This window comes from Myzus persicae, unplaced genomic scaffold, assembly GCF_001856785.1.
Source record: "Myzus persicae strain clone G006 unplaced genomic scaffold, MPER_G0061.0, whole genome shotgun sequence".
Taxonomy (NCBI): Eukaryota; Metazoa; Arthropoda; class Insecta; order Hemiptera; family Aphididae; genus Myzus; species Myzus persicae.
Window position 1 is genome coordinate 15,100 of NW_019104244.1, and position 15,583 is coordinate 30,682.

Genomic DNA, 15,583 nt, shown 5'->3' on the forward strand with positions numbered 1-15,583 from the left:
AGTACTAGTGTATAAACTATAGTTAATTAAAACACTAAAACAAGCGATACAACACTTTACAGGTTTGCTAGTATTATCAGCTAGATGAGTGCATGTTTTTTCTAAAATTTGGTACTTAAATAATAAAAAAAAGTTGGTTAATATTTTTCACGAGCCCTTAGCCTGTTGAAATAAATAAAATCATATTCATAATTGTATAACGTAAAATAAGAAACAACATTTTACTGTGTAAACACAATTTTTATTTTTAATTGAACAATGATCAAAAAAGTAACTATGTTTAATTAACATAGGTATAAAAATGCTTTTAACTCTATTAAAAATTTTTAGTTAGTTGTATGCCGAAAGAACGAAAAAATGCAATACAAAGCATAAATTGCAAAAAAAAAACAGTAAACAATATAAAACAATATAAATTAAACCAAAAAAGGGCATGAGATAAGACGAGGCGACGTGGGGGGGTACGTAATGGAAAATGGGTGGTGCAAATGATAGTAAGTGGCTACTGGTCACCTAAACGGCTATACAGAGTTCTCAGTCTAATGGCCGTCCTGTGGTCCGTCGGGTTTTCCGCGCTAGGTCGGCGCTATCTGGATTCTCGTACAGCAACCTCGTGCTATTGATAAATTGATCTCGGGAGGCGCCGGTCAATATTGGTCGTTGTGGATGAATAAAACTAGGGTGCACTACGTACTTGGTCAATATTGCCCGGATACGTAAATGAAGGGTATGCGACATTAATGTGGTCGGGAATGCTTACAATAGTAGCTTAACTATAAATCTGCCATTCTCATTTTTTGCGAGGTGTTCGTTAAAATGTGTTTTACACGATATTTCTTCGTCAGTGAAATTTTACATCGACGAAGGTTCTTCCATTTTCCAAAATAACTTTATTTTGTTGAACAACGATTGGCATTGATTTTGAGTTGTTACCAAACACGAATTTAATTTTCTGGTACTTACTTTGTTTAATTTTGAGGTACCTTATTTCCATGTGCGTTGCCATATGTTGATTGATATTATTCTGGTTATGAATTTGGCGTCGTGTAAGGTAAAATAATTAAGTCTAATGGCATAAGTGAAGTTTATTGCTTGGCGTGCTTTTTCGTCAGCCCTTTCGTTTCCCGGAACTTGATTGTGACTTGGTATCCATATTAGGGTAATTGAGTAGCCGGTGTGTGTGTAAGGTTGTAGATCTGGTTCTAGATTTTTCTGGCGATCTCATTTGAATTGGAGATATTTTCAATACTCCTCAAGGTACTAAGTGAGTCGCTAAGGAATACTGCTTTATGTATGCAATTTGTTTTAATGAGGTCTAGGGCAAATGATATTGCCATTGCTTCGGCTGTGTATATCATAAACTAAAAAAAGAAGAAAAAAAAAAAGTTCAACTTGATAAGCGGACACAAAAAAGAAAACCAAAGAAGGATCTTTTTATTCTAAGGGTCCCACTTAACCCTCTGTTAGTCGCGCGCCAAACGGGGGTGATTAAACTAGCACCCCCCATACTATAAAACTAGCGCGACTATGCTGTTAAAACAGAGGGTTAAATAAGTCATGAAAAGGTTAGTACGCCTAAGGCTATGGATAGTTGAAGCTGTGGTGATGATAGTACGCTAGCGATAGTATACTATCATCCCAGGTCGAGTGCATTGCAAAGATCTTTTCCTACTAACTACCAAGGTATTCGATATTGTATAAGCATAACAATGAAAGAAAATATTTAAATATTACAAAGAGAAATAAAAACATAATTTAGTACCATAATTTGTACTCACAGTTTTAAAGCCAGTCGGCTAGCGTTGTACCAGTACGTATAATCAATAATAACTTAAATACTGTCAACACTAATTAGTGATTTGTCTATCACACACAATTATAAAAACTGATTTAAGAAGTCTAATTTATCAAAGAATGTAACAAAATAATTATTAAGAAATAATGAGGGTTGACGGTATGAGGAGTTATTGTAAGGTTTTCAGTATTTATTTATTCATAAGTTTTAATTTAAAATATGGTTTAGTGACTTAAAATTATATTGTAAATAGTATAATAATAACATAGTAAAATTATATTTTAAAATAACACAATATAAATTTAATTCAACATGAAATAATTTAAGTAAAAAAAAGCTTTAACTTAAAAGAAAACTTAGAAATCTTTCACTTTAATTTCTTGTATCCATATCAACTTTCAGTCAATTAACACATTATTTTATTGTACTGAGGTAAAGTCCATACAACTCTGATCATATTTATTCACTTTTTTCCTTATATTATTTTTTTCTGATTCTCTAAATGCATTTGCCCGCATGCACAAATGCCCCCATTCCCATTATTATATTTGAAATTGAATTCTCGAGGACTTAAATTCCATTTTTAAAATTTGATAACCAGCTGGCTCCTTATGCATATTCATTTTCTCATGAAATAATTATTGTAAATAACGCTATGAGTTTAGGTATACTGGATATTAAAGACTGCAGTCTTTAATGTTTGTTTTTAACGCAACTTTTTTCATCTTTTTATATTTTTTGATCCCCAAAACGCATTTGCCTGCGGGCGCCCATGACCCCCTTTCCATTTTTATTTTTAAAATTGAATAGTAGATGATTTTTTTTGATTCCTAACATTCATTTGCGCGAGCGTGCCCATGAAGCCTTAAAATTGTTTTTCTACAATTAACTCTTATTAAAATTTTCATAAATATTTTTAAAATTTTTATAACCGGCTGGTTTAAAGTAAATCACCGTTGTTTAAGTAATATATGAATTTGAATGGCATTTTCGATTTAATTTTTGGTAATTTTAGACTGCAGTCTTTAATATATGTTTTTAATACTACTTTTTTCATATTTTTTTTTTTGATTCTCAAAACGCATTTGCCTGAGGGCGCCCATGACCCCCTTCCAATTTTTATTTTTAAAATTGAATCCAATTTGATTTTTTCATATATTTTTTTTTTTTTTGATTCTCAATATGCATTTGCCTGCGGGCGCCCACGTCCCCCTTCTCATTTTTATTTTTAAAATTGAATAGTAGATTATTTTTTTTTGATTCCTAACATTCATTTGCGCGTGCGTGCCCATGAAACCTTAAAATTTTTTTTCTACAATTCAACTCTTATTAAATTTCTCATAAAGATTTTTAAAATTTTTATGACCGGCTGGTTTAATCTAAATTACCATTGTTTATGTAATAAATGAATTTGAATGACATTTTAGATTTAATATTTGGTAATTTTAGACTGCAGTCTTTAATGTATGTTTTTAATGCAAATATTGTCATATTTTTTTTTTTTGATTCTCAAAAAGCATTTGCCTGCGGGCGCCCATGACCCCCATCCCATTTTTATTTTTAAAATTTAAACCTATTTGATTTTTTCATATATTTATTTTTTTTGGTCCTCAAAATGCATTTGCCTGCGGGTGCCAAAATCCCCCTTCCCATTTTTATTATTAAAATTGAATTCTCAATGAGTTTATAAATACCATTTTTAAATTTTGATAACCTGCTGGTTCCTTATATATATTCATTTTCTCATGAAATAATTATTGTAAATAAAGCCATGCGTTTATAGGTATACTGATAATATAGACTGCAGTCTTTAACATATGTTTTTAATACTACTTTTTTCATATTTTTTTTTTTTGATTCTCAAAACGCATTTGCCTGCGGGCGCCCACATCCCCCTTCCCATTTTTATTTTTAAAATTTAAACCAATTTGATTTTCTCATATATTTTTTTTTTTTTTATTCCCAAAATGCATTTGCCCGCGGGCGCCCACTCCCCCCTCCCATTTTTATTTTTAAAATTGAATAGTAAATGATTTTTTTTGATTCCTAACATTCATTTGCGCGTGCGTGTCCATGAAGCCTTAAAAATTGTTTTCTACAATTTAACTATTATTAAATTTTTCATCAATATTTTTAAAATTTTTATAACCGGCTGGTTTAATCTAAATTACCATTGTTTATGTAATAAATGAATTTGAATGACAGTTTCCATTTAATATTTGGTAATTTTAGACTGCAGTCTTTAATATATGTTGTTAATACTACTTTTTTCATATTTTTTTTTTTTTGTTTCTCAAAACGCATTTTCCTGCGGGCGCCCATATCCCCCTTCCCATTTTTATTTTTAAAATTGAATCTCGATGACTTTTAAATACCATTTTTTAATTTTCATAACCAGCCGGTTCCTTATACATATTCATTTTACTATAATTTAATAATTGTAAATAAGGCTATGAGTTTAGGAATACTTATATTGTAGGCTGCAATCTTTAATGTTTGTTTTTAATGCAACTTTTTTCATATTTTTATTTTTTTTGATTCTCAAAACGCATTTGCCCGCGGGCGCCCACGTCCCCCTTCCCATTTTTATTTTTAAAATTTAAACCAATTTGATTTTTTCATATATTTTTTTTTTTTTTTGATTCCCAAAATGCATTTGCCCGCGTATGTCCACTCCCCCCTCCCATTTTTATTTTTAAAATTGAATAGTAAATGATTTTTTTTGATTCCTAACATTCATTTGCGCGTGCGTGCCCATGAAGCCTTAAAAATTTTTTTTCTACAATTTAACTTTTATTAAATTTTTCATAAATATTTTTAAAATTTTTATAACCGGCTGGTTTAATCTAAATTACCACTGTTTATGTAATAAATGAATTTGAATGACATTGTCGATTTAATTTTTGGTAATTTTAGACTGCAGTCTTTAATATATGTTTTTAATACTACTTTTTTCATATATTTTTTTTTTGATTCTGAAAAAGCATTAGCCTGCGGGTGCCAAAATCTCCCTTCCCATTTTTATTTTTAAAATTTAAACCAATTTGATTTTTACATATATTTTTTTTATTTTGATTCTCAATATGCATTTGCCTGCTTGCGCCCACGTCCCCCTTCCCATTTTTATTTTTAAAATTGAATAGTAGATTATTTTTTTTTGATTCCTAACATTCATTTGCGCGTGCGTGCCCAAAATGCATTTGCCTGCGGGTGCCAAAATCCCCCTTCCCATTTTTATTATTAAAATTGAATTCTCAATGAGTTTTTAAATACCATTTTTAAATGTTGATAACCAGCCGGTTCCTTATACATATTCATTTTGCCATTATTTAATTATTGTAAATAAAGCTATGTGTTTATAGGTATACTGATAATATAGACTGCAGTCACTAATGTTTGTTTTTACTTTTTAATGCAACTGTTTTCATATTTTATTTTTTTTTGATTCTCGAAACGCATTTTCCTGCGGGCGCCTATGACCCCTTTCTCATTTTTATTTTTAAAATTAAGTAATATCTGATTTTTTTATAATTATTTTTTTTTTTGATTCTTTAAAAGCATTTGGCCACGGTCGCCCATTCCCCCCTTCAAATTTTTTTTCTATAATTTAACTCTTGTTCAATTATTTCAAATATCTTTAATTTTTCATAACCAGTTAGTGCCTTTTAAATATTCTTTGTTTCATAATCTAACTATTGTAAATAAAACTATGAGTTTGGGAATACTGTTATTGTAGACTGCGGTCTTTAATGTTTGTTTTTAAGAACATATTTTCCTAATATTTTTATTTTGATTCTTAATTTGCCTGTGGGCGCCAAAGTCTTGTCTTTAGTCATATTATACAATATTGTTTAGTCTTTATTCTTTAAGAGGGCGCCACACCCGTATTTGTTGGCTCCGTCTTAGAAGCACGTCACATGGTAAATTTAAGGGCAGCAGATCTCGTTTAGCTCTGTCACTTAAAAAATTAGAGTGAAATTTTGTACTAACTTACTACGAAAATTAATGGTAAAAACATAATCTGTGTTCAAATGTTGGTTTTTTACGATAGGCAAATTGACGGGGACAACAAATAATGGTGTATTTTCTTCACTGTATTACCGTTTATGGCACGTAGTATTCGTGTTTATTATGTGTGTACAATAATTGCGAAGCACATGGCACTCACTGTGAATAATTAATGTGTTGCTTAAATCGTGGTTGACAGTGTCACCAATGAACTTTACCAACGCCTGCCATTACAAGACATAACATAAATAAGTTATGATTCTCAACAAATTTTTCATTGCCAAAATAGTTTTACAATATTTCACCCATTACTCATATTTTTCTATAATTTATTCTAATATTTAATATGGGATCTTACTACTTCCTCGTGAGAACTATGAAATATTGAAGAACCATTAGATAATTAATATATGATACGATATTATAATTCAAAATATCTTAGGCCGTGTATATTGGTATCATTATTTAATGCTCTCCCCGGTAATAAAATTTTACCACCATAACCATATTAAATATTCCGTCTATTAACCACGATTTAAGATAATATACAGGTTGCCCATCGATCTGTACTGAAATGATTAAAGTTGAAGACTAGATTGACTCACAGCAGTGGAAAATAACGCTAGCGCTCTCTATTATCACAATTTAAATCACGAACTAATTATCAGTTATATATAACATGGTTTAGTACTTCAAGTAATACATCTTGTTGAAGGGTTTTAGAGTAAACATACTTATTATAAAAATTTGTAGAGGAGAATTTTATCTAGAAACGTAAGAAGCCCGATATTTTATGTCGTACTCCAATCGTCCAATATCGCATGTTATATGAATACGTTTTTTCAAACTTTTTATAAACTAATTATTTAACTAATTAATAAAAATATCAAAAATCGGACTTCTTGCGTTTCTAGATAAAGTTCTCCTCTACAATTTTTATGATAGGTATCTTTACTGTAAACCTCTTCAATAAGCCGTACTATTTGAAGAACGAAACCATGTTTTTATGCCACAGTTTGTTCACTAGTGCGCCCTCTTAATGCTATCTTTTAATCATAATTATCTTACAATCACAAAAATGTCAAATCATATTTTTCTTTTTTGCATGAAGAATAAACAAATTCATAAGTATAAGTATCTTACATATTATATTCATAAGTATTTTACGCTTATAGAGTAAAAAAAAAATATAGCTTTATAATTTCTTTTATTATAATAAACAGTTGCTTGGTGTGAAGCGGTTGTACGCTCAATCTGCGGCCGTCGTTACTACCACCTGGACGGGTGATCACCTCGGTTTTTAGCAAAAAATCCTTGCCACACATACAAAACCCCACTGAGTACCAGGCTATTGACCTTAGTTGTTGATGCCTTTATCCAAAAAAAAAAAAATTTAAACCATAAACACTTTGTAATCAATAAAAGTGTATTTTAAATATTAATATTATTTGAATGGAAAAAATTATCCGTGTATACTATATAAAGTCTCAAAAATCGTGAATCTGGCTCTGAACCGTTGTTTAGTAAATTAATTTTTATTTACAAAAACATCATTTACCTGAATGAATTCTGCAAATAAAAAATAACCTTACTATTCGTTTGTGTGTTCGACAAGCTTTATAGTGCTTAGAGCTTTGGAGAGCTTTATAGCAACATCATACGACAATGGTAGTGCTGATAGTATTTTTTTGGTGGTGCAATCCAATAACGTATTTCATCATATTTATTTTCTCGAGTTCCTACACACATACAAAATGGTCTTTCAAAACGAATTCAATATTTTTGATTTTTTCTTGTTGGTATGAGGTAAAGCCACCAAAACTATCACCGATGCATTATATAAACAAATATAATGCATTTGTATTTCAATTCATTAAACGTCAAAATGACGCAGTGTCTAATTATATTATAATTTACAACAATTAGTGTAACGAAAATCTGATTGGTCCGAGTGATAAGACTAAACATATTAACTCTGTTAAGCTATTTTAAATCCGTGCCGTCGTTGGTTACTACTGAGTACTGAGTTGTAGTTAGTTTAGCTATTATTGCTGGCATAAGGCGTTCCACTCTGCAGAAACCGTTTGAATGTAACCTCCACGTCGATGTACCTAAATTGCCTATATACCGCGCCGACTAAAGTTTGTATATTATTTTAATAATATATTACTTGTGGTAAAAAGGTACGAACGAGAACGACAATAACCAAATAGTTTTCTTAACAGAGTGCTATAACAGCTATAGCACTAGGAGTGCATGTTTTAGACTGATTGACGATTCGGTAAACATTTTCTCGCTATTGACGACCTTATATATTTACCATAACTATTATTTAAATACAAAATATTCAACACTTATCACACATTCACACATGACGATAGTACGGGATGGGTAAGTGTATTTTTTAGTGTTTTCGAATGAGGATAATTAATATCAAACAGATTAATTAAAATAATTATTATTACCTTCTCAAAATATTTTACATACTGAACAATACACATAATAATATTAATAATAACGATACGACGGTCGACCTTTCATGCCGAAACCATGAAAACGAATTTGTTTATACATGTGTATGATAACTGTCATTTGTATGCTTAAAAATGGTAGTTTGTACTTAGATTTTGTTAGACGATCATAGTTTTGAGTTACCCAACGTACACGTTACTTCACACAGACGACTTTCAATAAATAAATATATTTTTTAAAATACGTAAAAAAAACATCACCACCATTTAAATACTCTTCCCTAGCATAACGATTGTGATGGACAACGACAATAGCAACTCTTTATACTGCCGAAATCGTTGTGGTTCCGGCCGACTGATGTTCCGAACTGAATTGCAGGGTTGCGCGTGTCGTGCACGCCAAGACAATACCTGGGAACCGAACGGACACGATTTGAATTGCAGAGAGTAACATACCTAATACCTATACATATATGATATGCGTAATTTTGTAAATTAAAAAAAAAATTATTGTTTCCGATATTTTTGAAATTTAATAATAAGTTTTATGATATTACATTAAAATCATAACCCGCACTCGTAAGACGCTGTAAGCTTCGATGCTTATAAAAATTTCCCGTGTATGAAAATATATCTAGTGCAATGGAATATTATATTCTGTTTATATTGTGAACGCAAGAACTAACAATGTGCATTCCAACAAAGCTATTTTTTTTAGGAATTTCGTAACGAGAACGTTTTTTGTAGGCAAGTTACACGTGGGGAGGCGTTTTATGCCCAAAAATGCATAGTAATAATATATACGTACTGCTACTGATGTCATACCAACGATATTATTTGAGGGTCGATCCACTCGAGAATAATCGCTATACGGGAATGCGGCTATATGGGGTTCGGGGTGTGACAAAAATCTCGTCTTACTCTTTCCCCCAACATCCTGCCAGTCTGGTTCCTTAGTCGTATCGATTAAAAAATAATCAACATATGCCTTTTAGTGATACTAGTTTATAACATTATCACAATGTTGATTAAAGTGGTAGTGTAATTAAATGGAATTTTATAACAAATGTTTGTGTGTAATACTTTATACCTGTATGGTGTACAAGTGAATGTTAACAGAACGTTTGATTGTTATCATGTACATAACAGTAAGTTTCCAGGTATTTTGCAATGGTTTTTGATTTTACAGTTTCCCCGGATCTTAGCGTTACATAAGGGCATAAGGCATACGGTTTTCTATCTTCTAATTTCTAATCACATAGGTTACGTACTGCATTACGCAGAATTATCACTTTTATAATTATTACTTATATTTCCATTACATTATTGTCGTCTTTATAATAATATTATGTTATTTATTCACGTATGACTTATATTATATCTATCATCATAATAATATAACGTATTGCCCTGTTTACCGTCCTCGCGAAGTTCGGGATTTTAGAAAAAATTCAAATAATAAGCTCGTCGCTTGTCGTGTCAATATTATTATGGACATTAATATTATTATTATAATACATAGGAACCAAGGTCCAAGCGTCGACACCCCGAACAACGAGAATTCCCTCAGCGTGGGCGCCAGTGGCGACTCGGACCCGGCGCCCGAATCGCGACCCTCCGCTCCCGAGCCCAGCAAAGTGCTGCTCGTTCATGGACTAGACCGTGTGCCCGTAAACTGCGACCGGGTGTTCAACCTGTTCTGCCTGTACGGGAACGTGACGACGGTGAAGATCCTGAGGGACGACAAGGTGCTTGTCGAGCTGGAGGACGCGGAATCCGCAAGACGGTGCGTGTCCAATTTGCATATGCTTCGGCTGGACGACGAGGTCAACATGAAAGTCAAGTGAGTCCACGATAGTGTCCCGCAAACAGTCCCCAACAGGATGGATAAAGCTCGTAAAAACCCGGGTGCTGAACGATTAAAAGTTTTAACAGAGATTGACTATAATAATAATTATTGTATTCGTGAAAAACAGAACCAGCGACCCATTTTTTAAAATTTAAATTTAAATTTAACTTAAGCCGGGCAACCAAGGCCATTAACTGTTGTAAGAGTTATGAACTGTGGTAGGGGTAAGGTTACTATGGTAGGTTGTTTTTACGATTGTTACGGTAGGTAGCAAACACGTGTATGTGTGGTAAGGTTTTTAACTATTATGAACCCGGGTGGTCACCCATCCGGGAGCTAGTAGCTGTGCCGTTACTTACTCCCAATCGAGTTCTGTGACTGGTAGCAGCCAACGCGCCACGCCAAGCCACTGACCCAATTATTGTTAGGATGCATAAGTCATATTGTACCTATTGTTATTATTATTATGGTTAACCTAAACCATATTATTATAACGTTATCACCCAACTATTTTCACTTCATCTATGCTGGCTGTATGTTAGAAATATAGGTAAGTAGTGAGGTGTCAAATCTCTTGCATCGTTTCTTTCACCTAATTGTTACTGAAATAGCTTTGTGTTTGAATAACATTTTAGGTATTCCAAGCATAATTTTATCCACGATCAAGTCAATTTTAACAAACTGGCCGACGGTACGCCTGCACAAAAAGTTTACTTGTCGAGCACATTGAACAGATTTATCCCAAACGTAATGAGTCCGGATAAACGTCGTATCGCAGCTCCGTCCAAGGTAAATGAACGTTGAGTTACATATTTGAAATGTGTACAAATTGCATGATCAAATTGTACACCAAATTGTTGCTATACTTATTAATACATTTCAGTTTCTACATAAAATGAATAATAATATTGTTCTAAAAATATGTAATCAATATCAATCCAATGTCATAATAAATAATTAACTATATTATACTCTAATGATTTGAGATGATTGCATTTTTTTTACATATTATTTAATAGTTATAATTAATTAATACAACATATTTTCTCTGAATGAAACGTTTATAGTAGTCAGATTTTTTAATTAAATCTTCGGTTTTTATATTCAGATTTTACATTTTTTCAACGCACCGACCGACGTGTGTGGCATAGCAGTCCACAGAGCCGTATCGGACGCTCTGGGCCGTACGGACGCAATACGTTCCATAACTATCCGTATGCATTGTCGTTGTTTTTATCGTTTCGATATACCGATTTGCCGTTTTTTCTTAAATTATTGTTTTCAGTTCCCAAAAAACCGAAAGCCAAATGTTCGACGGGTTTGATCGAATTGAAGAGTATGGCGCTGGCGGCGAGGACCATTTTATTAGCGAACCACATGACGATTGAATCGACAGGTGAATATGTATATTAGTATATATTTAATACAATGCACGCGTAAAATATCCATTTACGATTGATACATTATTTATTTTTTATTTTTCGGTGAACTTCGTTTGCAGTGTCCAGATTTCCGTTTTTGACCAAACTTTGTTTTTCAAAATGGTCTGAGATCGAACAGAAAGCCGGTGACTCTGCCATTTTGCGGTTCTGTTCAGTGCCACGCACTCCATGGCTGTTGCACAAGTCCGAACACGGTGTGCCCACGACGGAGTTTCCGATTTCAAGCACGACCGTGGTCAACGGCTGTGGTGGGGGCGACTGTATGTGGACCTTGTGGGTGCTGACCGGCACGCAGAAGCAATGGCAGCATCAGGACCAGGAGCAGAGGAAGGATCTGGAGACGGAGCAGGATCATCAGCAGACGCCGCCGGCGGTGGAGGAGTCGATGGTCAGGACAGACACAGCAACCGTCCTTGGCCAGCTGCACTCGTGCCCGTCAGACCAGATCGTCCGCCGCGAACCGACTGTCTCCGACGATGACTCGGTGGTCGGCGATCTCATCGGCATGTTGAGGAACTGTCTGTGCGACATCAGCAACGACCGTGGTGACGTGTTGTGCGGTGCAGCGGCGATGCGAGTCGAACACGAGAACACAGACGTTGCCGTCTTCGCCACCGCCGACGCTGCGAGTCAATCAGGCCCGCTGGGCGATGCTTAAGCTGTTCGACAAGACGAATCGTTTTTTTATTACCTGTTGTATTTTTTCCCGCTATTTTTTATCCAGATATCGTGACTTGAAGTTATATAACCATCTACCCGGGCACGCCCATAAAAAACTCGTGAAAACGGATCGAAATGGTAATTATAATATAACAACTAAATATTATAATTATTAATACTGGAATTAAGTCGCACTTTCTGCCTTTAAAATCCACCGACAGTGATGTTATTTGACGGTGATCGGCAACAAATAGTGTACAACTTACTGTCGGTAGTGTTGTAGCAAAATATGTGTCTGATGATTGAATGCCGATGTGGGTACGGTGTTTTCGGATTTATTATCGCGAAACTTTACAACTGGCTGGTCTCTAGCTGTTTCAAAAAAACACGATGTACAAACCGAAAATCGAATTGTGCAAAATACCTGAGAAAAAAAGCAGCACCAGGCACACAGTTATTCTACACGTTTCCATTGGCCAGGCACATACCTACATGATATCATGCCAGTCACTCATTCCGAACCCGTTTGCTGTCAACTTTTCGAGTTTTTTTGTCAAATAAAAACATTTGTTTAAATAAAAAATCTGTAATGATATTATAATTATATTATATTGTCACACTAATATTGCAGCGGCCGAATGATTGTAGATGACGAGTACAAATCACAGTCGTGGTTAGGCTTAGGTAAATATGTCAGTTTGGAGAAGTAATTATTAAAAGGTGCTGAGTATTTCAAAAATAAAGTATAGTATAATATTATTGTAAGGCAGAAATAATTTTAAAAGTTATAAATGATTTCGACTGTATTTGTAGCGCTATCTAGTGGTTTCATATCCGACTCTTGTTTAGGATTTTGGTCCATTTTTCGACTCTAGAATTCGCTGGATGAATAAATAAACGATAGTTTTGATTATAAAATGTTTAGTAATACAATTAAAATGATTGTACATATTTTATTAATTATAATTATTACAATCATTTAGCAGTTAATTTAATGTGTTATACAATTTGGGGAGTTAAAATTATGCACTCCATGCCAGAAAATTTACATACAAATCCGTTATTAGTAGTTATTCTATTAAAGTAGAATATTTCCCTAATAACAAAACACAAACAAATATAATAAGTTTTATTAAAATAATTCGTGTCGGAATTTTTAAGTCATTATTTTAGCAAAAACTAGATTATTAATTAACATAATAAAATAAAACTTTTTGGTACATTCATATATATTATCTACAATTGTATGCTCGAATAATATAAAAGCTTAAATTGTATTAAAAATTATATGTGTTTAGCAACGAGGTGATAATAGTCGTATTTTATTTTAGGTAAAAAAAAAGTTTGATAGCATTTAGTTTTGAATAAAAATAATATTACCAAGTAAAATCAAATGTAGGTAGACTTACACATTTTCTTTTAAGGATTTAAAGTGTTTTTAAACGTGCACATAAGATGAAGTTAATGAAGAATTTTCTCAAAACTTTTAAACTGAAGACAATAAAGTTAAAAAACGAAATAAAAAACAAAACGAATAACCTGAATATATATTATTTTGTTAACAAAATAGTGTATGTGCATGTGAAAGTACGGTTGTGAGTGCCATTCGAAGTTAGTTAATGAGTTTTTCCTTTTATAGATAAAGGAATCTGCTGTAAAAAATGCCATTATAATATTTCAAAATGCATTACATATTATGATATTGAAATTCATGTGTGCAGAGTAAAGTCAAACTGGATCAATCATATTTCCTCTAAAAACGGGTTTTCGGTTAACTGAACAAAAAGAAAACCGTATTTGAAATATAAATTATACCTCAATATTCCCGAATCCTGATTAATGTTAAATATAGTTCTGGTTGGTGACGACTGATAATGTAATAAAGGAAAAAAAAATTAATAAATATAACTTTTAAAATGTTTTGTCTTTTTTCCATTTGAAATATTATTGTTTTCGTAGTTAATACTTACGGATTGTTCCACCTGATATTTAATTTTCGATTTGATCTAATTATTAATATAATGCAATTATTGTACATATTAGGATTTGGCATTTTTAGTACATTTTGTTAGCTGTCTTGAACATTACTACAGTTTTATTTATTTTTTTTTTTTATTACGTTTTAATTTCATCGTTAAGAGTCAGACACATTTTCACGGATACGGAATGTGTATCTGTATGAATAAATCTTGCCTGCAGATGAACTTGAAACAAATAATTATTTACTGACCCGTTTGTCACACAAGATTTACAATAATTCTCGAAGTGTCTATTTCAATTGAAATACTTGAATAAAGACTTGTGTTTATTTTCACGAGTCACACCTATCTGATATTCTGATTAAAAAACGCTCGGACTTACGCGATAATAACTTTTCGTTTTAAGATGGATAGGTTCGTATTTCGTCTGCAGTTTCAGCTCTGAACATTAAATTAATAACCACTCGTGGTTCAAAAATAAAGCAATTTTCATAGAGGGAGGAGAATAATATTGCACGCAAAGCTATGGCTTTAGGTGGGTGCTCGTATGAAATATTAAAATATGATTATTATCAAGACATATCGTTTGGTAATTACATGAAATAACATATTATAGTGACTTCGGATACGATAGTAAAATAATAGCTGTTGTGTTCGAATATCGACTGTGCCACAGTTTGTTAAGCAATCATGAATTGGTTTCCCGGAAACTACAATAAGACCTATTATACTAGAGCACATAATTTAATATTTAATACCCTACCAGTGTTCAGCAAAACGAATTAGTTAACTCGTCATTATGATTTAACCACGTAATACTTAGCACTTCGAAGTTTGGTTGTCTATGCCTTACATTATTATATCGAACAAAAATGAATTGTTTTAACGTTAAATATTGATTGGTGTTCGAAATCGGAGGGCCCATCCTATTTGTATTGATTTTCAACATGCATAAATATTTAAGGTTTGTTTCCCATAAAAACTTTTCATCCGATTCGTTCAATTAAAATGATAAATAATTAATCTTAATTAGTGAGGCCATTTTAATCGCGGAAACACAGTAATAAAAATCTAATTTAAATCCTATAAAAATGCGAAACCATGTATTTTTTTTATTAACATATTTTTGCCATCAACGTCGACGGTTGTTTAGGCTGATACTATTATATAATTTATGTTACTTAAGATTATATTAAATCAGTCGGCGGATATAAGTTTCATTTATTACATTTTATAAGACTACGTGTGTAGGCTGCTTTTTTCAGACTTACGAGTCGCGATTATATTATTATGATAACGATGTCATCGATATACCAAATGCGAAAAGGTTGATAAAATAAGATTGCAAATTATTAATAATAGTTTTATCTATTGATAGA

The 15,583-nt window shown here is 32.6% G+C and overlaps 1 protein-coding gene across 1 annotated transcript; it reads left to right on the forward strand.

Moving 5' to 3' along the window:
- Positions 1-8,572: 8,572 nt before the first annotated feature.
- On the forward strand, positions 8,573-12,740 carry LOC111040428. Its single transcript, XM_022324350.1, has 6 exons — positions 8,573-8,721; positions 9,797-10,117; positions 10,759-10,912; positions 11,232-11,337; positions 11,409-11,519; positions 11,625-12,740. Exons 1-6 carry the CDS (start codon positions 8,573-8,575, stop codon positions 12,221-12,223), a joined length of 1,440 nt encoding a protein of 479 aa, XP_022180042.1. The 3' UTR covers positions 12,224-12,740.
- Positions 12,741-15,583: the final 2,843 nt, after the last annotated feature.